Genomic DNA, 25849 nt, shown 5'->3' with positions numbered 1-25849 from the left:
CCTCTCCGGCACGCAGCAGACCGGCTTTTCGGAACCCGTTGGTGATGGTGGATTTTTTGATGCTGCCCCACACTGTCAGGATCCACTGGCAGATTTGCGAAAAAGTTGCCTTTCACATGCGTCCAGTTTTAGTGAAGTTGCAGTCTTCCTCGGCACATATATTCCACCGGTCTAAATCTTACCTTTTGTACTCGAGCGCCGCTGGCGGCCGTTAGAAGAATTACATAAATTGGCCGCATCACTGAATAAGCCGCAGGGTTGAAAGTTTGGGGGAAAAGTGGCGGCTTATAGTCCGGAATTTACGGTATATTCCCATTATCAAACATTTTTGAAAAAGCACCAGGAAGCCACTAGTGATCGCCAAAATCGCATGTTGTTTCAAAACTAATTTTCTGGGTCGAGAAGTCCAACATTGTTGGTGAAAGAAAACATCATCCTCTGCCTTTTGCTAAATTTGTGGATCCCAAAATTTTTTGTTCACATCAAGGCTTTAAGAGAAACTTGAAAATGAAAATGAATTGCGCATACATGATGTAAGTTCGTCAAGCTGGTTTATGTATGTGTACAACTCAGACCGCAACATCATTCACACACAGGCAGACAAGCAGAATAGGACTGATAAGCCACCCAGAATGCAGAACGCAATGCACAATGAAAATCTGCAAAGTAGCAAAACCGGTATACATAAACCGTGATACAGCAAGGAATTACTGTATATAAAATGGTAGCTAATAACTTTTTTAGAACGGTGACTATGGAGGACATGTATTGGTGACTTTTTTATTCGAATGAGCATTGTTTATAGTTATTTTGTTCATATTCATATATTTTGATTTCAGATTGTTAAAGAAAAAATCCTTAAAAAGTTTAAACTAAAGTATACAGTGAAAACAAGAATGGTAGACATCAGTAAATTCTGAAATTTAAAAGAGGACAGGCCGAGATGCCTTCAGATAAGAACGTTCAACCTATTTGCCCTCCCTAAGCCCTTTCCTTTTATTAAACCTCCTAGGGGGTTGGTTGCCCAAGGCCACCATGAAGGGGGATACGTCAGAAGTCGAGGGAATTCTGGGCGTATTCCATCCACGGCAGTAACGCACACCAAACAGTGGGATGTCGAGCAGCCATGCAGCGGAGTGCATTCCCCAAAGTCTGGTTAACTTCTCAGTCTGGTCATTCGACCGAGGGTGATAAGGCTCCGGGGTTGCACAGAAAGACTTCCACACCCTAAAAGTGAACTACGGGACAATTGTGAAACAAAACGTCCCTTGGAAGTCCAGTTGAGGCAAAATAAATAATGGAAGAGGAGGTGTTCAGTATTCAAACGCAGAATCACCATCACATGCTCCTCTATGTGCCAGGAAACTGTGCCACCACATAAACCGGAGGGATCTGGTGGAGCAGATTTGGCCGAGAACTGACGCTACAGTCAGTCTGGTTTTCTGTTTTTGGCTCTTGAGGTGTAAGACAGCGGAACGTTTAACCTGCCTAGAAACGGGGCCAATCCTGCATGCTAGGAGTTGAGACTCTTGGCCCCACGAAAATAAGCTAGGTTTTTGTGGTCGGTCCAAACCCAAAACGGGACCACAGTAGTAGTAGTTGTGCCACTCCTGAAGGACTGACACCAGGGCCAGGATTACCGAAGCTGTAGTTCCACTCAGCTGGGGACACATGTCAGCTGAAACAAGCACAGAGATAGAGCTTGCTTTTTGTTTTTGGCACTTAACTGAGAGCATGGCACCCACCCCTGTGTCGGAGGCATACACCTTCATTATGAGCTGTTGGGCAAGAGCCCGATGATGGAGCAGGGTGGTGAACGTTACTGTCAGGCGCGAAGGTCGCCTCTGCTTCCATGGTCCACACGAAGGAGCGAGAGGAGGATGTGAGCTTAGTCAGTGGCTCAGCAACCTTGCTGCAGTCCAGTGCTTCTCAATTATTTACTGTCATTTCCCGCTTGGAAGAAGCCATATCCACCTTAAACAATTAAGGGTTATGACTTTTTTCTCAATACGCATGCTCAAGTCAACACACCAGATGCAGTTTCCAGCTGCACCGTTTTCCTCTCCCCTAATTTTGCCTAGGTCGTGTGTTTTCAGAGCATGTGACCATTTAACCAAGATGGCTATTACAAAGACGAGCACATATTTACAACAGCTCCAGAAGAAAATACGAATGAGAGCTGCATCACATAAAATGTGAGCCTTATATTTCTAGACGGCAGCGCCAGGGCAACCATAATATGGAGGATAGTGCTAGATTGCTAAACAGATGTGTCCTTTTGAAATGCTGTCGACGGTAATGGACCAAATTGCATTCACTTGTTATGGTTCCTCAAGGATTACAGGAAACTTGAGTGACCTGACATCGACAGCGATGATACGCGGCCAACTTCCCTTGCTGTTAAATTCGGATGATAAAATGAAGACTTGATTTGTGGGTGAAAATGGTGATATATCTGATGCTGTAAATATTTAATAAAGTACTGTCAAACTTCCTGTTTTGCTCCTGTTTTGTACTATATGAATAATGTTGGAAAAACATGGAATAATTTCTCCCCCAGAAGGGTATCATTAATAACTCCAGACGTCACTCTGGTGTTTTGTATAGAGCGCTTGCATTGTGGAAAAGAGCAGCTCCCTGAATGGACCTAGGTGAACTACTCATTCATTTTATTGGTCAATTGTTTCTGGGAAAAATGTTTTGCCGCCACGGAAGAAAAAAACTAATAAGCCACAGGGTATGAAACGTAGCAAAAAATTAGCGGTTTGTTGTCTGAAATTTTCTGTGTATGATATTACTGATTTTTTAAGCAATCTTATTTAAAATTGACATAATAGGACCAGAGCATAGGCCATCAACAATGTCAGCATTTTCTATCCTATCATTGGTGAGCAGAATTTGGAAAAGAGGTTTGTGGTTGGTAGATCTGGGTTTGTGGTGTTCTGATGTAATTGGGATCTTTGCAGACTCACATTGTCTAAAATGTGGTTATTGTTTCTTCTAATTGTATTTCTTTCTTCCTTTGTCCAGAGTCTTGACACACCGGGTAGATTCGACTCCAGAAAGAAGTAAGCCCTGAGTTTGTGATGTGGCTTTTCTGTGGAACACAACAGGTGCATTTGTACCACTTCTTTCTTTAGCTTTAAGTCAAGTCAAGTCATGTTTATCTGAATAGCCCTTTATCACAAGGAGTCTCAAGGGCTACACAGAACACAGATTATTGCAAACTGTAGACGAATATTACATCATCCCCTGATCTAAAACCTTTAGCCAACCATAACTGATTTACAGTGCCGTGAAAAAGTATTTGCCCCATCCTGAACTCTGTGTTTTCTGCGTATTTATTACTCACGTCATCAACCAACTTTAATATCAGACAGAGACAGCCCAAGGAAATGAAATCTTGATTCTATTTTTTTTTAAGGCACAAAAACATATCAAAATGTACAGTATATCACAACAGTGAGTACACCCCTCACATTTCTGCAGAGTTCATCATAATGTCATTGTTGCCATGGCGCCCAATTGGCCCCCATCGTGTGGTGCCAGCTTCTGTCACGGTTGCCAGGGCGCCCAATTGGCCCCGTCCATGGACACCAGCTGAAACTCGTTGACAGATTGCTCCCTGACTACTTAAACGCTGCCCTGTGAGTCGCCCTGGGTCGGAGCGTCTGCGAAACTCTGTTTGACACTTCAAGCCCTGAGAATCTCCGTTTTTCCTGTGTTTTTGCTCTTGTTTTGCCAAGCCCTGTGAATCTTTTTTCTGTGTTTTTGCTCCTGTTTTGCTCTCGCCACGATCTATTTGATTTTGACCACTTCCACGTTCCAAGCAATCAACTCCCTGCAACCAACGATCTCCGGATCGAGTGTGCGCTCCTTTCTCTTCTCCCGAATAAACTGTGAGTAACGTTACGCGAGTGGGTTTTGCTTCCTGTTTCCTGTCCTGATCCTGACACATAATGTTTAAAGAACATCTCATCTCACCTCATTAGCTGTACCGCTTATCCTTATTAGGGTCGCGGGGGCGCTGGAGCCCATCCCAGCCATCACTGAAGAAATTTCGCTTTGTCACAATGAAGAGAAGTATCTCAACAAAGGCCAGGGCTCACTGGAAAGATATCCTCTGGTCTGATACGACAGAGATTCATTCATTTGGCTCAGATGGCATAAAGCATGCGCGGTGGCAACGAGTCAAGGACTACAAACATGTTTAGGTCATGCTTAAAGTCAAGCATGGTGTTGGGAATGTCGTGGTTTGGAGCTTCATGAGTCCAACTGGAGTTGGGGAGTTGCATTTCATTTAGGAAAACATGAAGTCAAGCATGTACTGTGAAATACTGGAGCAAGGAATGATCCCCTACCTCACATGGCAATGTTCCAGCTTGACAATGACCCCAAATGCACCTTTAAGATGACCAAGGCTTTTCTAAGGGGATGGACTGGCCAAGCATGTCTCCAGATCTAAACCCAATAGAACATCTTTGGGGGTATCCTTAAGCGGAGGGTGGAGAAGCCCCTAATCTTTTATATCCCCCAGATCTGTCATGTTGTCATGGAGGATGGAAGAGCATTCCAGTGGCAATTTTTGAGGCTCTGGTTAAATCCATAGCCAGGAGGATTAAGGCGGTTCTGGAAAATCATGGTGGCCACAGTAAATATTGAACTTCAGGAACTTTTGCTTAAGGGTGTACTTGCTTTTGTTACCAGGGGTTTAGCTTTGGCAGGGATAACAATTATCAGACGTTTACAATTATTGGTAATGAGTATTTCATAACTCGGTGGAGGAATTTTGGCCCACTCTTCTTTGCAAAATGTTTTCAAATCTGCCATATTGAAGGGTTTTCTAGCATGAACTGCCAGTTTCATTTTACGCTACTACATCTCAATTGGATTTAAATTTGAACTTTTACTTCACCACTCCAGAACCTTTTTTTTGAGCCATTCAGAGGTGGACTTTGGATGGTTGTCCTTCTGCATAATCCAAGAGTGCTTGAGTTTGAGGGCACGAACTGATTGCATGATGTTCTCCTTCAGGATCATCTGGTAATCACTGAAATTCATTATTCTCTCAACCACAGCAAGTGGTCCTAGTCCTGAGGCAGCAAGGCAGCCCCAGACCATCACACTGTTTTCTGTTTATCAGGTTCTTTTGGTCAAATACGTAACGAGTTGCACACCTTCCAAAAAGTTGAATTTTTGACTTATCAGTCTACAACGTGTTTCTCTAAAAGAGTCGACCACTGCTGGAAAGGTTTGCCGCTGTTCCCAAGTTTCGCCATTTGTGGATAATGGCTCTGACAGTGGTTTGCTGGAGTACAGCCTTGGAAATGGCTTTGAGACCTTTTCTGTATTGATAAATTTGAATCACTTTTTTTTATTTATTCAGAATTTTCTTGGGATCATGGCATATCAATTGTGTTCTTGAAATGTATAGCCTACTTCACTTTGTGCATCATATTTAATTATTTCGATTTTTTGATTCAACACAGGTAGTGGCAATTTTGGGTGTGGCCTGTGGAATTGAACTTAGCTTTCCCTTAACTGGGGTTAATCACAGTTACTTCGTGATGTACAGTAACCAGAGGGGACTATTACTTTTTCACAAAGGACTAGCTGTTTTTTGTGCCTTAATAAATGGAATAAACATTAAAACTGAATTTTCTATTTCTTGAGGTTGTCTCTGTGTCATATGAAAACTGATTGGCATGAAGGACTCCCATTTTAATATATACGTATTTCTCAAATATATTATGTTATCACCATGTTGTTACTTTGTCATTACCAAGTTATTATTGTTATAAGTTAAGTCAATGACTAAAACCCTATGTCAGTTAGGAATCAAATTTACTAGAAAATAGCAATGTCCCATCACTGGCGAGCTATTTTCAAAACCTGTCTGCAGACTTCTCAGGTGTTCTTAGTAACTGCATGCACTATGTTGGACACCCTTGCGGCTTCATTTGTATAAATATAGTCTTTTCAAATTGTATTACCTTCTGCTTAAGAAGTAGCTGTGTGAGTATGGACACCAGGTCTTTTGATACAGATAATCGTGATGGTGGCCAATCCGAGTGTCCACTGCTTAGTGACTTTTTACCAATAAGGTACTATAATCTCCTTTCCCACAAGAAAATTACTGATAAAAACATTCCACTTGCAAATATCTTTTTTTTTAAAACAAAATAACAATTAAAATGTGAAAGACAGCATTTTGAACTAATGAGAAAACAAATCTATCATTAAAAAATGAATACATTAATGGTAATACATCAACCAAGGAAGACTTAAAGGGACATCGTTGTCACGGCCGGTACAAGCAGGGGACCCAAATGCGTAATGTTTCACAAAATGCTTTATTAAGTGATCGAAGAAGTCAGGGCCAGAGGAAAAAGACTGCAATCTGGTTTTGCTGGGCAGGAGGAGCGGGAAGCCCTCGCGAACGTAGCGTGGTCAGAGATCGGAACAAGTCGGGCAGCTGGGACGGGAGACAGCGTAGTTGGAGATCGGAACAAGTCGGGTAGCCGGGACGAGCGGGAAGCCAGGGATCGAGGATCGATACAGTAAATAGAATCAGGATATAGGTAGCTGGGATAGGAGAACAGAGCGTGGATCGGGGATCGATACAGGAAACGGAACCAGGATACGGGTAGGCGGGACAGGAGAACGGAGCTTGGATCAGGGATCGATACATAAAACAGGTCAGGATCAAAATGGGAGCCAGAGTCAAAAGTACTTGCCTTGCATGCGCTAAGGTTTGCAGATGGACTGACAAGGAGTGAATGAGAGTGTTGAGTTTAAATAGGAGGTGAACCAATCAGAAAACGAGCCGCAGCTGGGGCCAAAAGAGCGGGCCCAGGTGAGGGCAATGGGCAAAACATGACAATTGTATAATATTTGCCCATCACAAGTCCCTGTATTTTTCGTTCATGCAAACTACCTCAGGCGAAAAAAAATGAGAAATTGTGCTGGAAAAATAGTTTGCGTGTACGTTCATTTAAAGTTACAGTAACTTAAATGGGACAGTGTGTAATATTTAGTGCCTCTTGACTTTTGATTTTTTTTTATAAAAATTACTTTGGTATGATCGTTCATTTTTTTTGTCTATTATTCAAATCGATGTTGTTGTTTTTCTACTGAATGACAGCTTTTTTCTTACTGCTGTGTATTTTGTTTACTCGGTGGAATCCAGTCTAAGGTCTATGCCACCACGGTGTGCTCTGCAGCACTGGCCCTTGCTCACCCAGACAACACAGTGCCATCTAGCGGTCGAATATTACACATTGGGGCCTTAATTTTAAGTGTACAGTTAGTGTTTATGTATCATCAACAGTCTCTTGATCTCATACCTGTGAACCTCAACCAATTGTTCCCAATATTATATTGCAAATCCTCTTTATTAAGCGATAATAAACCTTACAAATCACAGAGGAGCACCTATTTATGTACAGCTAGACAGACTAAATAGAATACTGCGACAATTTAAGCAATATTCGATAACGAAGTCATCACGAGTACTTATACTAAACTCGTTAATATCATCTTATTTATCTTATTAATGTGTTTTTTATGTTTAAATACCACTTGAATGTGTTTTTGGTGATCAGGAAGATATTCTATCAGTATTTATCGATCACTTTGATGCTTTCGGGAGCTCGGGAATGGGCCAATTAGATTTTAACGAAGTTGGACGACTCTTGGCTACACCCCAAATCAAGAGGCGTAGGACTAAGAACATTTACATGGGTTATAATGTTAACCTGAATCAACAAGAATAGGAATTGTCGAAATTCCAACCTTTTGGAGCATTTTGCATCATATCAATGTTGGACAAAATTTCAGCCTTAAATATTGATGTTTTTTTAGGAGTGAAAAACCTTTGTCGGTATATACATGGTCAATTTTCACTACAAAGGTTCTCATGCAGTACGGTGCAGCCATCTCCCTACATGGTGCCTATGGGCACCAGGTAGCCCCCTAAGACCACCTGAGTTGCCCACGGACTGGTTATGAAAATATGTCATTGTGATTTTCTAGGAAATTTGATTTCTAACTGGCATGATGTATATTAGTAGACTGAGCCTATGTAACCTACAAAAATCAAAACCTTATAATAACATAATAGTAACATATTAATAAGATTGTAATAACATGTCTTTATAGAAATGTATATCAAACCCATCGCTTATTGCCCTAATCAGTAACAAAAAAGTAGCTCTCCATTTTAAAAAGTTGGCAACCCCTGATACAGTGTACAGTGGAACCTCGGTTTTCGAACGCCTCTCAGTTCGAACAAATCGGTTCTCGGCCAAAAATTTCGAGAAATTCTTGCTTCACTTTTCGTTCAAAAAATCGGAGTTCGAACGCTGGTACGCTAGGGGCGATGCTGAGCGGCGTACGGGTGTAGATTGCCCCCACCCCTCGTGAAGAACTGTTGTCACGTGAGCGCGCACTTATTTTTGCTTTCGTTTTGAATATCGGTGAACGGAGTGTTTTAACCCCTAATTATGCCTCGGAAGAAGTTCGGTGCAAGCAGCAAAGTTGCTACAGGTGAAAAAAGAAAAGTTGTCACGGTCGCCTTGGTGACCAGTCTGCCCCGCCCCCTGGGCAACAGCTGAAAGCAGTTTCACTAATGGTGGATCTGTATTTAAGGCTGCATGGTGGGCTCTGCGGTTGGGGGTTCATTACTACTTATATACACAATCCCGGTCTGTTATGCCTTGTCATGTTTTAGTCTGTTATGCCATGTCCTGTTGAGTTCGTGCCGGAGGAACTCTGTGTTGTTCTGTTTTGCCCCGGAGTATTGGGCGACTTTTATTTTATTAAATAAAACCTATGGATCGTCAACGCATTTGAGTTCTCCCTTCATGCCTCCTGCCTCCGTTCTGGTCCGGTCACCTTCCACGCCACCACGCACGCTTCGTGACAGAATGAACCAGCCAACAAATAGAACTCAGCGAACGATCCCAGCGCGACTTGGGGAGAGCTGGAGAGCGCAGTTCGGCAGGCGCCTACTGAGTTGGCCTTCCCTGCCCGTTCGAACCACGGCCCCGCCCGTCGTGGCCCTTGCTGTGCCTCGAATGGGGTCCCGGGAAGAATTGACGCCTGCCTGTTCAACTCTCATGCCTGCCTGCCCGACTCCCGTGCCGATTGCCTGCTATTCCGTCTCCCCTGCGTGCCAGCCCGACTCCGACTCCCAAGCCTGCCTGTTCAACTCCCAAGCCTGCCTGTTCGACTCCCAAGCCTGCCTGTTCGACTCCCAAGCCTGCCTGTTCGACTCCCAAGCCTGCCTGTTCGACTCCCAAGCCTGCCTGTTCGACTCCCAAGCCTGCCTGTTCGACTCCCAAGCCTGCCTGTTCGACTCCCAAGCCTGCCTGTTCGACTCCCAAGCCTGCCTGTTCGACTCCCAAGCCTGCCTGTTCGACTCCCAAGCCTGCCTGTTCGACTCCCATGCCTGCCTGTTCGACTCCCAAGCCTGCCTGTTCGACTCCCATGCCTGCCTGTTCGACTCCCATGCCTGCCTTGAGTCTCCCTGTACTGATTTTGTTCAGTCTTTCCTGTCCTGTCTTGTCTGTTCTGAATCTGTTCCCCCCTGAGTCTGACTCTTCTGAATCTGATAACCCCCTGAGTCTGACTCTTCTGAATCTGATAACCCCCTGAGTCTGACTCTTCTGAATCTGATAACCCCCTGAGTGCGACTCTTCTGAATCTGATAACCCCCTGAGTGCGACTCTTCTGAATCTGATAACCCCCTGAGTGCGACTCTTCTGCATCGGCCTGACCTGAGTGCGACTCTTCTGCATCGGCCTGACCTGAGTGCGACTCTTCTGCATCGGCCTGACCTGAGTGCGACTCTTCTGCATCGGCCTGACCTGAGTGCGACTCTTTTGCATCGCCCTGACCTGAGTGCGACTCTTCTGCATCGGCCTGACCTGAGTGCGACTCTTCTGCATCGGCCTGACCTGAGTGCGACTCTTCTGCATCGGCCTGACCTGAGTGCGACTCTTCTGCATCGGCCTGACCTGAGTGCGACTCTTCTGCATCGGCCTGACCTGAGTGCGACTCTTCTGCATCGGCCTGACCTGAGTGCGACTCTTCTGCATCGGCCTGACCTGAGTGCGACTCTTCTGCATCGGCCTGACCTGAGTGCGACTCTTCTGTAGAGGCCTGTCCTGAGTGCGACTCTTCTGTAGAGGCCTGTCCTGTTTACCTGTTCTGATTTTGCCTGTCCTGTTCACGTCGGTTCTGCCTGTCTGTTATCCCCTGTCCAGCTTGCCCGCCGGACTCCCCCCTGCCGAGCGCCGATTCCGATCCGCCCGACGCAGATGGCGCCTGCCTCTCCCCGTTCCTGCGTGTTCGGAGGAGGAAGCGGGGTTGCCCCAATCGTGAGCGTCGAACCATTCCGGGGCGTGAGGTTGTAATTTTTTCTTTTTTGGGACCTCGGGAGCTGTCCCTTAAGAGGGGGGCTCTGTCACGGTCGCCTTGGTGACCAGTCTGCCCCGCCCCCTGGGCAACAGCTGAAAGCAGTTTCACTAATGGTGGATCTGTATTTAAGGCTGCATGGTGGGCTCTGCGGTTGGGGGTTCATTACTACTTATATACACAATCCCGGTCTGTTATGCCTTGTCATGTTTTAGTCTGTTATGCCATGTCCTGTTGAGTTCGTGCCGGAGGAACTCTGTGTTGTTCTGTTTTGCCCCGGAGTATTGGGCGACTTTTATTTTATTAAATAAAACCTATGGATCGTCAACGCATTTGAGTTCTCCCTTCATGCCTCCTGCCTCCGTTCTGGTCCGGTCACCTTCCACGCCACCACGCACGCTTCGTGACAAAAGTAGTGAGTACAACTATTGCATTTAAGAAAGAAATAATAGTAAAATATGAAGAAGGTGTGCGAGTTTCCGATCTTTCTATACATACAGCATGGCTTCTGCTGAGCACCACAAAGGTAAGAAATCCTATTCATAATTCTTTTCTTTATCCTTTAACCGCTCACCACTTGTTGTGGAGACCCGGGTGCTAAATGACGTGTAAACGACCTGATATTTTTATTTTTACACGTTCATGTTAGCGTAATCTTTCGTACGGAAGATTACGCTAACGCGAACGTACGATTAGCCTGGCTTAGCTTCATGTTTACGTGCATGGTAAGCGTTCAGGGTGTTGGAACAGATTAAAATGATTTTACATTAGTTTTAATGGGAAAAACAAATTTCCGTGATCGACCAAGTCGGTTTTCGAACAGGGTTCTGGAACGGATTATGGTCGAGAACCGAGGTTCCACTGTATATACCCTTGAAAATGCTTGAATTTAAATTATGTGTTCTAAAGGATTGAAAAGTGCTTGAATTTTGGGTGAAGTGCTTTTAAATGCTTGAAATTATTGTGTCTGCTTGAAAATGACACGACACTGCTCTCTGGTGGCTTCGGTTTGCCATTCCATTTCTCCCTTAGTGATTGACGGCAGCTGGTGTTATGTTGTACAGCATTGTCCGATGAAGCATCATCGCCCCTTATAAGACAGATGCTACACCTAAACAGAGCAGTATTGAATGTTTATTTATACAAGGATTTCTCATGGAAATATCGACATTTATTATTGGCAAGGATAAAAGTAATGTTTCCCAGTGATTCATTGTAATGGGAAAAAGTCCCTGCAACTGGAAATGTAAGCTACATATTAATTATTATCATTTTTACCCAACAACAATATGGGGAGAGATTTGTCTCAAAAACAAATATATTCGCAATTTACCCAAGATCTAAAAATCAAATTTCTTCATAAATGTACGAGCAAGTGTAAAAATCGCACATGTGAATTGTAGATATATATATATATATTTTTATCTGCAAAACACATGTTTCACACTGCATTTCTTATTTTAATGTTCCTGGAGTAGTAGTGGAACTGAGCAAGAGTGTGGATAAGAGAGTACTCAGTTGGTTTGCACACATGGAGAGGATGGATGAGGAGCGAATGTTGAAGAGGATCTACAGAGCAGAAGTAAATGGAAGAAGATCAAGAGGAAGGCCGCGATTGACGTGAATGGAAAGTGTTATGAGTGCTCTGCAGGAAAGAAGTCTAAATCCAGTGGAAGCTAGAGCTCTTGTTGGTGATAGGAATGAGTGGTAGTGTTGTAAAAGGATAGTGGGATGTTTGGACGCGTTCTAAGGGATGGGCAGGGCACCTGTATGATGCGGCAGGGGTAAACCAGTGAAAGCTGTCGGGCCCTGCTTTTGAACAGAAGAGTGTGTTGTGTCACCCTGACCCGAGTGACATGGCCGCTTTCTTGTGTCCCGTTAAATCTGGAGGGACGAAAGCATAACCGACTTGGGTGCCGAGGTGCTTAACTTGTTTGGGTGTTTGGGCATGTGGGTTGGCAATGGTCCAAAAATGATTGTGTGTGTGTTTTTTGATGTTTTCCCTTTTTTATTTTGTTTTTATATTCTTTTTATTTTATTTTATTCGTTATTGTGAGTGTTTGTCTTGCTGTCGGTCACCCCTCCCGAGGGACATGACCAAGGTAGATAGATAGATAGATAGGAGAAATTTAAAAATTGGCTCTGAAAGTCCTTAAAGTGCGTACATTTAGTTATGAAAAAAGTGTACAAACCCTGTGTATACAACAAGTGTTACTAAACATTGTTTTACACTAAACTGGTTTTGCAACAGAAATGTCTTCTTTTATGTAAAAATCAGCCTTGGGATGTAAACATTTTGACACGTTTAATAAAATGTGTAGTTCTCTGCAAGTGTTATATTGAAACCCATGTTTCAACCCCCCACCGCAAATGCTGCTTGACAACTGCACCACAATACACAATCCTCTCAACACACATTGACGGCCCAAGGTAGCCATTAAGTCTGATACAGCCTCTGGCTACATGTTTCCATGGCGATGGATGGAACTCAAGGCACAGTGATAAAGCGTTGCACTGTTTTGGTGCAGTGGTTCTAAACTGGTCTTCAGGACCCTCCATTCTACCCAAATGACAAACTGCAACCCAAATCAAGAATACAAATCCCACTTCTCCAATGTATCAAATTAAATGAATCTGCACTATTAAACAGAGGTAGGAGAATATATTCACCTTTTAATTTTTCCAAAAGAAAAAAATCACCAGCAAAACCAAAACGACTTCAAGTACCATATATACCGTAAATTCTGGACTATAGAGCGCACCCGATTATAGACCGCACCCACCACATTTTAAGAGGATAAACGCTTTTGTACTTACACAGGCTGCACCTGTATATAAGCCGCGTGCGCCCACGTTAATATTTGTTATGCAATCACAACATTTATCCAAACCCTTTTTGGAATCCCGCGGTTTTAACCAGGGGGGGGGGGATATTTTAAGGGGTATTGTTCTACTCTCTTTATTACTTAGCCATTATCCGTTATCGGTCAGTTCATAATACGCTACAAAGCCAAGGTGCCCGGGACACTTACTCTCAGCCAAAAGGCCGAGCTAAGGTCCCTAGCCCCACAGCCTTACTGCGATCATAGTACATAATTTCAGAGCCATTTAACCAGGCATTAAATATTGTTCAACAATCATAGCCGGCAAATGAACAGAAAATGATACAGGTACTTAAGATATGATGCAGACCTGCAGAGTCCAGGTCCCGTTAAAAGTAATCCAAGGAAAAAAGTGTATATTTCCAAAGGTAAGGGTGGGAAAAATATATATCCACTTTTGTCTGCCGTGTCCACAAACAATCACCTTTACCGGTCCCCACTTCCCGTCATCCCCCGCGTCTGTTATGCCCCTTCTTTTAAATTGGTCGGTGCAAGACTTATCAGAATAAGTGTCCAAAATAAATACAAATAAATGCATTACAAAAATATACAGTTGCAAATACATATTATACATGGTTACACATATTTACAAAGAAAGACAGAACACCGAGAGAGTTTTCAAAGCTTTAATAATAATATTATAACTTTCATCCCAAACCGTTTCTGTGAAGGGTAGCAAAACGCTACTAACAAAAGCTCGCAATACGATTAGCGGGTCTGTTAGAAAGAACATACCGTGCATATAGAAACCACGTTCTCATCTTCCTCCCTATAACTGTCGTCATCAAAGTTGTCCTCCTTTAGTATGGGAAAGAGACTATGCCATATAGACGTCGTCCCACGCTCCCTTATTCAAAAACACGCTAGCAACACGCTCCCAAGGTAAAGTGCGTTAGTAGCTCTGTTTCCTTCTTTATCGGGCTGCTCGATTGCGTTTAGCTTGTAAGCTGCGTCATGTGCCTTGAACTCGAGCGCCGCATCACCGAATAAGCCGCAGGGTTGAACGTTTGGGAAAAAAGTAGCGGCTTAAAGTCCGGAATTTACGGTACTAGCAAAAAGCCTATATCTTGTACAAGCAACCTCCTAAAACTGCTTTGAATTAGCCACATACTAAAAGAAATTAAAACAATTTTTTTACCTAAACAGAAATAATAGTTAAATTATGTAAAGGTTTAATAAAGGTAATACACTGGTAACCAGCTAAAATATAACACTTTCAAACCATTTAATGTACCCTCCAGTAGCGCTTTAATGGCCCTTGGACACGATTTCTGTTTTTTGCAATTGTCGCTTTTTCTCACTTTTCTTCCCCTTATCACTTACCTTCTTGGGACCCATTACAATGGACAGAAAAAAGAAATCAAACCAACAAAATCCCAATAAAATGAGACGTTGTCTCTGAAACATAATTGAGAGTTTTTTTTGTATTTTCGTATTTTTGAATATAATTTTCCTTACTACTTCACACTTTTCATTACCTGTTAATACCTTTCAGTACCTTTTCATGAACTACAAAGTCCTTTATAGTACCTGTCAGTACTTTTGCATTTTTTGAGTAATTTAGGATTTTTTTCTAGCTTTCAGTTTTTATTTCCATTACTTTTTCTCACTTTTCAGTACTTTTGAATACTGTTTAGTACTTTTTGTCTCTGTCCTATGAACTATTAACTTGATACTTTTTGTACCATGTCATACTTTTCAAAACTTCTTGTACGTTCAGTGTTTTCTTTGTATTTTTCAATAATTTTAAATTCTAATTTTAAACACTTGAATATATTTTCATATTTTTCTGTACCTTCTATATTAGTTTTACAAACTACAAAGTAATTTTCAGCACTTTTCAATCCTTGTTTATACTTTTAAGTTCTTTTAGTACTTTGTAGTAGTTTACATTGCTTTTTTTGTATTTTTCAATAACTTAGTATACTTTTTTTCAGTTTTCAGTGCTTTTTAATACTTTTCATTACCTTTGTACTTGTTTTACAAACTACAAAGGATTTTTATTACTTTTCAGTATTTTATATAGTTTATTTGGTACTTCGTTGTAGTTTTCAGTGTTTTATATTTTTCCAATCATTTATAAAGGTTTTTCACACTTTTTTGTACTTATTAATACATTTTAGTACCTTTTGTATTTATTTTAAGAACTACAAAGTAATTTTGAGTACTTATAGGTACTTTTTCATACTTTTTAGTACATCTAGTACTTTTTTGTAGTTTTCGGGTATTTGGGGGGTATCTTTCAATAATATTTTAATACGTTTTCACACTTTTTAGTACTCCTTGTCTTGGTTTTATGAACTTAAAAGTTATTTAAACTACTTTTCAGTACTTTTTCATACTTTTTCAATACTTGTTCATGCTTATCAGTTATTTTAGTACTAAGGGTTAGGGTTTAGGGTTAGGGTTTTCATTGCTTTCTTATATTTGTAGATGATTCCAATGCATTCTTATACTTCTCAGTACCTTATCACACTTCAGTACCATTTGTATTGGTTTTATGAACTACGAATCACCCTCACTTGCAATTTCAAGAAATTTAGGTATTTGTATTAATATTATTATTAGTATTATTAACTATTATCTCCAAAAACATGCATGTCAGGTAATTCGCTGGTCCAAATTGTCCATAGATATGAATGAGCGTATGAATGTTTTTTTGTCTCTGTGTGCCTTGCAACTGGCTGGCAACTAATTCAGGGTGTCCCCTGCGCACTGCTCAAAGATAGCTGGGGTGGACTCAATGCACCCCCAGAAGTACACAGACCTCAATTTAAGAATCATTGTAGTAGATATGATAAAAAACTTGTTTATGTGTTTTTGTATGAACCCTCCTGTTATGTCTATTCACCTGTAGCACTCAATGGGAGTCATGGAAACAGGGTAGCCAATCAGCTGTTTCCTCCCTGCTCGCTTTTCATGGAAGCTGATGTCTACATTGTTTGCATTGGTCGTGTCTTTGGGGAATAGAGGACATATACATCCGTAAAATTGTACCCCATTGGCATTTTTTAGCTGTTATCCAATCTTTGTCCTCTCTGAAAAATTTAGTTTTGTATTCGTAAGTTCTTTTGTATGTGCCTGTTTCCCTAAACAGACCAATTTATTTTTTTCAAAAACCGTGTAACGAAAAATGTATTTAGTATATATCAAAATCTCTGATTTTCATTGACTGTGCAGTGGCACAGTAATTAATTGTCGTACTGTGCTGTGGGAAATTGCGCGTGCCTGTGTGGTCTGGCGAAAGCTAGCTTTCATTTTGATTTATTTTTACAAGTGATGGAACAGCACCAACTGGTGTAGTCCCTTGGGATTTTTTCAATGAAATAAATGTGCTTGGCTCAAGAAAGGTTGAAAAACACTGGACTAGGAATTCAAGGCCATCATTTTCTAGAAGTTTCAAGTATTCATTTGTTTACTTACTGAAAATTCTAGACTATAAGGCAATACTCCTTTTCAATATGTTAAACACCACTTACTGTACGATATGGCTTTTTTTTTTTTTAATTCGAAAGCGTATAGTTGCGAGGGTGTCAGTGGCGAATTTGGATGCACGCCAGGCCCTTATAGAAGACCTCTCCAGCTGAACTGCTTATCGGACCCTGCGGTGTCGCGGCAGGTCGTCTCAGGTGGCACATGGGAGCTGGATTAAAACTGGTGCGGAGCTGGGAATTTGACTATTTGATTAAAGCAAAGCATCACAATTTCTGCCAAGTGCTCTGAATATCGAAGTGAAGAAATTCGTAGTGCAGATAATCAGCGAAAGTAACTATGACTCCATTCGGTAGCCAAAAGCTTTGTCGCCGAATTAGTGATGCGCATGAATGAATTCCCACCGTCCATGCGTAGTAAAAGCACGATCTTGGCAGAATAAGTGGGGAAATGTCGAGTACAGAAAAGTTACACTTTGTGCCACGATTATGACACTTGTTGAAGACTCTCCACAGCTGTTAATTTGAATCAATTGGCGCAGCGGTCACTTTTAATTTAATTGGCAGTAACATATATGCAGGAGTTTAAAGAAAAACATTCTAAAACTAAACTCGATGTGCTGAACTGACTAAAATTTAAAATCCTGTACAATCAACACAGCCTGTACACTTGCTATGCCATATGACTGATCTTAAGCCCTCCCATCCCTTGCTCACATAAAAAAGCAATAGAGAAGAGTCCATGTATTGCTAATACTACATTAAAAAAAACATTATATATGCCGATACTAGTTACTAACAAGGAGGGTTATACAATAATTATCTGGTTGACAGTTATCGGACTGATCAAAGGCTAATATAACATCACAGTTATTTGTCTGATAGGAAAAATACACCCAATAATTTGATACCGGCTGCCACACTAAAATATTCAATCAGCCGACTCGACTTGTTAAACCCTTAAATGTTGAAAATATTTGTCTGTATGATGTCACCAGCCACTAAATACATCATGCAACATATCATTGGAAAGCTTGAACCCTTGGTATTCAAGATATTCTGACCAATTAATTACGGAAATTCAGGATCAGTCTGAAACAAAGTACCCAAAAAGTATAAATCTGGCATATCTCACCAAAGACTTCGTCTTGCAGCCATCACATTTAATGATATTGACTCCAAAACACACGATAATGGCAACAGACATAAAAAAAGGATAAAAGCATATCTGCATCAATGGCTGTTCCATGTTGCTGGCTGTCTGTTTAGCCCCATAATTCCCGTTTGCAAATAAACAGACAAGCGAAATTATTTCCTTCAGACCGTTAGCAACCTAACTTGTGATTGACATATTTTTTCTGCCAATTGCTAGCTTTATTTCACGGTCCACAGCCTGCATTAGCCTATACAGATTCAGATTCAGATTCAGATTCAGATCTACTTTATTGTCATTCTAGTACACGTGTATACAGAACGAAATGTCGATGCATCTGACCCCCACAGTTTCCTTGAATGTACAGATATAAATAAAGTTGTATTGTAATTGGCTACGTATAGTATTTTACCATAGTGCCGATAGTGCAAGAAGAGTAGCTAACCAGATGTGCAAAATGGGCAGTCAGGTTAACAAGTCAGGTACACAGTAACATTAACACTGTAACAATAACGCTGTAATTACCATAGTGCAGAGAGCAATGTGCAATGAGTGGCAAGCTATAAAAAACTGCCAGTAGTGCAAAAAGTCAGATTTAGCAGCCGTTTAGATTTAAGTTAACTATATGTTAGATTGACCATTTAACAGTCTAATGGCCAGGGGGACTAGACTATTGCGGAGCCTGGTGGTCCTGCACCGCACACTGCAGAACCTCTTCCCAGAGGCTAGCAGAGTGAACAGTCCATGATGGGGGTGAGAGGGGTCCCCGGTAATGTTCTTAGCATGGGATAGGCAGCGCTTCTGGCCAATGTCCTGAATGGAGGGAAGTGTAGTCCCGATTATTTTCTCTGCTGTCCTCGTTACCCTCCTCACACTACCCCAGTCGGTAGCGCTGCAGCCTCCACACCACACAGAGATACAGCTGGTCAGGATACTCTCTATGGTGCCCCTGTAGAATGTGATGAGGGAGGGTGGGGGCAGGTGGGCTCTCCTCATCCTCCGCAGGAAGTACAGGCGCTGCTGTGCCCTCTTAACCAGTGATGCAGTGTTCACGGACCAGGTGAGTTTGTTTGTAATGTGCACCCCTAGGAACTTGATACTGCTGACAACCTCCACAGCCTTGTTGTTGATGCAAAGTGGGGCATGGTTGGGCTGGTTTTTCCTAAAGTCGACAATGATCTCTTTAGTTTTGTCAACATTCAGGACCAGGCTGTTGTCCCTGCACCAGCCCACCAACTGCTCCACCTCCTCTCTGTAGGCTAGGTCGTTGTCATCCCTGATGAGGCCCACCACTGTTGTGTCGTCAGCATACTTCACGATGTGGTTTGTGGCGGACCTAGGGACGCAGTCGTGTGTCATCAAGGTGAACAGCAAGGGGCTTAGGACGCAGCCTTGGGGGGAGCCCGTGCTGAGGTAGATGACATCTGAACTGTTCTGACCTATCCGCACTGATTGGGGTCTGTCACAGAGGAAGTCCAGCAGCCAGTTCCGCAGGGGGGTGTTGAAACCCAGGAGTCTCATTTTGTCTACCAGATGTTGTGGGATGATGGTGTTGAATGCTGAACTGAAGTCCAGGAACAGCATCCGCACATGGGTGTTCTTCTCCTCTAAATGTGTCAGGCTCAGGTGAAGCGCAGAGGAGATGGCATCCCTGGTGGAGCGGTTTGTCCTGTAGGCAAACTGAAAGGGGTCGAATGAGGAGGGGAGACTGGAGGTGATGTGCTCTTTAACCAGTCTCTCAAAGCACTTCATTATGATAGGAGTCAGTGCAACGGGCCGGTAATCGTTGAATGATAAGATCTGGGGTTTCTTTGGCACTGGGATGATGTTGGCAAATTTGAAGCATGATGGTACTTTGGCTTGGTCTAGCGAGGTGTTGAAAATGTCTGTTAGTACACAAGCCAGCTGATCGGCGCACTCCCTAAGTACCCGCCCCGGAATGTTGTCCGGGCCTGGAGCCTTCCTTGTGTTGACCCTTCTCAGGGACTTCCTCACGTCAGATGAGTCCAGGTGGAGTGCTCTTTCGTCCTGATTTGGAACCGCTTTCGCTGCAGTGGTGCCGTTATGTGCCTCGAACCTTCCAAAGAATTTGTTGAGGTCATTCAGAAAGTCCATGCTAGTGTCCTGCACTGGGGCGGTGGTTGGCTTGTATTTGGTAATGGCCTGAATGCCTTTCCACATATCCCTGGTGTTGGTTTTGTTGAGGAAACGTTCCTGGATTTTTTGACTGTACGTTCGCTTTGCTAGTCTGATAGCACGGTTCAGGTTAGCCCTCGCTGATCTCAGCGCCTCCATGTCACCAGATTTAAAGACAAGGTTCCGTACTTTTAGTTGTTTGCGTATCTCAGCAGTCATCCAGGGCTTCTGATTGGCACGGGTGCATATAGTTTTGGTATTGCTGACGTCTTCTGCACATTTACTGATATAGGCTGACACAGAAATGGCGTACTCATCTATATTTATTTTGTTGTTGTAAGTGGCAGCCGATTTAAACATGTCCCAATCAGTGCAATCAAAGCATTCCTGTAGTGCCTCCATTGCCCCCTCAGACCACACCCTCACCTGCTTCACTGTAGGTTTTTCTCTGGTCAGCAGGGGCTTGTATGCTGGAATTAGCATAACAGAAAGGTGATCTGATGAGCCAAGGTGGGGGCGGGGGGCTGCTTTATATGCACCTTTGATGTTTGTGTAGGCCAGGTCTAATGTGTTCCTACCTCTTGTAGCAAAATTTACATGCTGATGGAAATGCGGGAGAACTGTTTTCATATTGGCCTGGTTAAAGTCCCCCGCCGCAATAAAAATGCACTCGGTGTAAGCATGCTGCAGTTCACTCACAGTTCGGTAGAGAACGTCCATTGCCTCCTTCGTATTAGCGCTGGGGGGCACGTACACGGCAGTAATGATGGTCGCGCTAAACTCCCTCGGTAGGTAGAAGGGTCTGCAGATCACCGTCAAAAGTTCAATGTCTCGTGAGCAGTGATTCGAGATTATCTTCGCATTTCTACACCAGTTGTTGTTTGTATAAATGCATAGACCGCCTCCCTTTCTTTTGCCGGTGAGCTCGCCGCTTCTATACAGGCATGTATAGGTAAAAAGGTCAATGCCTCCTTTACTTCCATATAACTTTAGCCAATAGTGACTGATTGAAATACTGATTGACACATTTAGCCAATGAAATTCTGAATCATTTGATATGAATTTGTCCCTGTTTAAATTAGACCCTGAAGCAAGTGTTCTAAACGCCACTAGTTATTCATTTCTACACAGTATTTATAGACTGTTTATTATTCTCTCCTGTTTTCGTTCCCGTCTACTTTGTCCTGTTTTATTTCGATATCCTGTTTCTTTATCAATCTTGTTTGTCCGGTCTTGTCCGATATCGACACCATCTGTCCGATATCTACTCGGGCGATTGGTATCGATCTCGTCGGCCTCTGGCTTCCTATCATTTCACGCCAGACTGCTGCCTCACGTGCATGACTCCCCATTTCCCGTAAAACAAAAGGCTTATGTGAGAAACGTCACGCGTTTGGGTCCTGATCCTGTTCTGGTTCTAGACAATATGTTAATGCCAAAATAATGAATATTGACTGCTGCACTTGTTGACTGAGGTGGACAGCTGTGGACACAGTCTGCAAACTTGTGTCTTCGTTTCGGCACAATGTGTTACTCTTCAGTACTAGACATTTCCCAGCTGATTTAAAAAAAAATATGAGAAATGGACGTGAACAAGTCCTTTTTATGGCTGTCTAAGTCTGCAGTTTCGGCGTGGCTTGGACAAAAAGAAAGCTGATTTTCTTCCTTAGGGGCCGGTCACACATCCGTTTGCGGCTGATTTACGGCTAAAATTTTGCGGGTTTTTTTTTGCCCGTGGTTGCCCGCGATGGAAAATGCGCAAAATTGGCCAACCCGCTGTTCATCGGTGGTATGCCCGCAAAACAGACGCCGGCGACTGTTCCGCTTCATCATCGCGTCATTTCCGCGTCATTTTCTCGTGTGGACCACGGGTATGAAAGCTCCCGAGCCGGTGTTGTGCCCAAATCCGACTCCTACGCAACCCCCCTTCCCCTCGCGTGAACGCGCATTCTGCTGCGATCGCTTTTGTTGGAAGCGTGCATTGACGTTGGTGACTTTTTCATCCGCGTTAACAACCGCATTTTGTAGAATACGATCGCACTTTATTGTTTAAATAAACGCGTTATATAGACTAGGATCTCCCAATTGTTATAATTAGCTCGCTTTATTGTTTTAATAAGCGTTTTATATAGAATACGATCGCTTTTGTTGGAAGCGCAGCAGAATGCGCGTTCACGCGAGGGGGGGGTTTATATACGGTGTGCATTACCGTTCGATTACGTTCACAACAAAAACAAAGACGGAATGGTTTAAGTTGTATTACATTCCCAACAAATGCAAGACGAAGTGGTTTTGGTTATATGTTCGCCATTACATTCCCTAAAAGTGAGATAAAACGAGGTAAAAGTGGTTGTAGTAGCGAGGGGATGCAAATCTCGGCAGGGATGTATTTCTCGGCATAACACCGGGCTGTAGAAATCATAACCGCTCAAGACACAGTCCCGTGAAGATCAAGATTTCAAGCTATGGCACCGAAGAAGCCAATATGTTATTATTGTAATAGTTTTTCATTTTTATTTTATTATCTTGTTATGAAATGAAAAGAAATGTCAAGAAATAAAAATGGATTAAGACGAGGTCACTACGGTGACGGGGATCCATGTTCACCCCTTGACGTCTCGAGCACAACTGACGTGTGCTCGGCAAATCGCGCTGTATATACGCGGAGAAAGGCGTTTGACCGTCACACGCGTAACACGCTAATTCCACGTAATAACACCACGATACAGGCGCAGAACATGCTATTACCATGCTCCACCCACGATTACCCGCTGAAATTTCCCGTCCTACCCATGTGTAACCACGCCCTGGCCGCGGCCAGAGCACGTCGTTCCGCGTCATTTCCGCGTCATTACCTCGTGTGCCGCCCGCGGTTAACACGTGCTCAAAGTTTTGAGCAGCTCAAAACTTTTTCGCGCGGCCAACCGCGTGTGAATTTCCGACCGCGAGTAAAGCACTGCTTTATCTCGTCTATATGGCGGTCTCAAAGCGTCCAACAGCGCCCAACAGCGTCTGCCTCACGGCCAGAAATTTCTGGCCGTGATTCAGCCTCGATACGCCCGTGAAAGGCTGTGTACCCACGCTCTAAAGAATTGAGCAGCGCAAAACTTTATCGCGCTGCCACCCGCGCGCGAATTTCCGACCGCGTGTTAAACACTGCTGTATCTCGTCTGTATGGCGATCTCAAAGCGTCCAATAGCGTCGGCCTCTCAGGCAGAAATTTCTGGCCGTGATTTAGCCGCAAACGGCTGTGTGACCGGGCCCTTAAGTCTGTGCATTTGGCCTTTCATCAGGTGTGCTCTGTAGTCCAGAATTTACCAAACAATATAAGGAGTTCTTCTGTTAATTCAACCGGATCAATGAAACACCCAAATACAAAATAAAATACTTACTAATTGGTCATTATAGATATTGAGTTTGCAATATTTTTTAGCTAAATGATGGCAACAGAGAAGTCAAGCCAATTCATGTTTATTTGTATTGCCCTTAATCTCAATAAGTCTCAAAGGGCTGCACAGATCAAAGACTATTGCAAACTACAGACTATTATAATACCATCCCCTTATATTTTCGACATAAAATATAGGTTATTCATATGCTGTATAATAGAAGTGTGTTTTAAGCTTAGATTTAAACATTTCCACTGAGGTTGCAGATCGAATCTCAGGGGGAAGAGCGTTGCACAGCACCGGGGCCCAAATGGAAAACGCTCTCGAACCTGCAGATATCTTCTTGGCTCTTGGGATAATATTTTTATATTATAACAGTAGTTTTATGATTATAGTAATTTTGTAGTATTACTTTAGTATTTTATTGTAGTATCTCTGTTGTATTTTGTATTTCCAAGAATATTTGTTGTATATCTGTAGTATTTTTGTAGTACAGTGTTTCTGTAGTTTTGTTTTTGTAGAGAAAAGTACATTGTTTTTTTTTTCCTTTTCTGAAAAGGCTGTTGCGGATGAGCAGAAAACTTCATCTCAATAGTTGTCAGGTGAATAATGATTTTTCGGAAGCCTCAGGCCGGCGTACCAAATCTTCTTTCTTGACTCAATTTTCTGTGAGAAATCGTTTAATTTTCTTCTCTCGTGGACCCAGGGTTTTGGGTGTAGCAAGATAAGGGTATCAAACGATTTAAAGACCTATATGCGAACGTTACTTTGATAGCTTTCCTAACCTGGAGGCTTCATTTAATCTACCTCAGTCACATTTTTTTTGTTACTTTCAGGTTCAGATTTTGTCTCAAAAGGTTTTTGTGGTTTTCCAATTTTACCTCCAAGATATGACTGGGAAAGATTGCTCTTACCAGAGGGGAGTCATTTTGAGCATCTACAATTACATGTTATTTTGGGTGGGTGGACACCTTGACTTGTGCCGCTGTTTGACTGACCTATCACAGTTGCTCACACAGACAGTCATACCCACCCAAAACACACTATCCCCGTGATAGCATTTTCTGTGTGCGGTCTGCTGCAGAACACAATGCAGGATACGTTGATGTCAATGGTAATTAAGACAATTAAATTAAAAAATCCGCCAAGCAGTGAGCCAGCGATATCTAAAGTGCATAGTAGCAAAGAGTCTATGTTTGTTTAAAAAAAAAAAAAAAAGAAAAATAAGTGATTTGAATGTCCTTCCTATATTTTAACCATTACTCCAGGCGTGCTCATCTTTTTCTTCATCATGAGACCATGCATGTCATACTCAGCCTCACTCTTGCTTCTTCTCCATTCCCTCAGTCTCAGTCTCTCCCTAGTGCATGGTCAAATGCCCACTAGTACACACGAGTGTGCGTACAATATAAAAGCTGCTTGTGGAGGCTTTTTCCCTCACAACATCTTTCACTCACCTGCAGCAGTTCGGGCAGCGCTTCTATCATGCGCCGAGTGAGCGAGCGGAAAACGTTGGAGCGTGCATACGCAACTGGTGGCGCATGTGAGATCTCTGCGGCGTGCCGAGAAGGTACGGCAATTGCTGCCTTTGAATTTCTCCGCTTGGCTTTTCGCCGTGAGTATTGCCGCCACCACAATTTGGTGATAATGCTTTTGTGTTAAAGTCGGTTTTGTGAAGGAAAACAAATTAGAGACTGGATTTTATTGATGCAAAAGGAGGATTTGATTCATGAAGAATGCAAAAATGATCTTTATTTGTACACTAGGATTGCAGTAGTTTTCAATTAAAAGGTACCCGCTAACAAGTACATTGTGTAGTGCAATGTGAGTATATTTCAACCATCCCATATCCAGTAGAGGTGGGCAATACTCGGTATGGATACGATTCAAGTAAATATGTGGTAGTATAGCTCGATACCAATCCAATATCAATTCTTTATGCTTAGATATGTCATGATCATTTAGTAATTGAACCCTTCCCCCTTTGAATTAATTTATAATTATTATAAACGCCGCAAAACGATTCTAACCACTAAAATGTTTCACTTCTTTATTACATACCTACATTCCAAACTTGAACTGTACCCCAAAATATTATATATATATATATATATATATATATGTATATATATATATATATATATATATATATATACGTGTGTGTGTGTGTGTGTACACTGAAAAAATAAGTATTTAAACATCCTGGTATTTTGCTATTCCTCCCACTTAGAAATCATGCAGGGGTCTGAAATTTTCATCATAGGTGCATGTCAGAGAGATAAACTAAAAAGAAAAATCCAGAAAATCACAATGCATGATTTTTTCAACAATTTATTTGTGTGATAATGCTGCAAATAAGTATTTGAACACCTGCAGAAATAAATATTAATATTCGGTACACTCCCCTTTGTTTTCTATCACAGAGGTCAAACGTTTCCT

The 25849-nt window shown here is 42.5% G+C and overlaps 1 protein-coding gene across 1 annotated transcript in view; it reads left to right on the top strand.

Moving 5' to 3' along the window:
* The window catches only part of ankfn1a (ankyrin repeat and fibronectin type III domain containing 1a), a 108681-nt gene that overhangs the window by 28368 nt on the left and 54464 nt on the right, over positions 1-25849 (top strand). Inside the window, 1 exon segment of the mRNA XM_088323868.1 lies at positions 3031-3068. Within this exon segment, the coding sequence (XP_088179994.1) occupies positions 3031-3068 (38 nt within the window).

Source organism: Urocampus carinirostris, chromosome 19 (genome assembly GCF_059441175.1).
Source record: "Urocampus carinirostris isolate Australia breed hairy pipefish chromosome 19, RoL_Ucar_1.0, whole genome shotgun sequence".
Classification (NCBI taxonomy): domain Eukaryota; kingdom Metazoa; phylum Chordata; class Actinopteri; order Syngnathiformes; family Syngnathidae; genus Urocampus; species Urocampus carinirostris.
The sequence above is the reverse complement of the archived record's forward strand: the minus strand, read 5'-3'. Positions and strand labels throughout refer to the sequence as shown.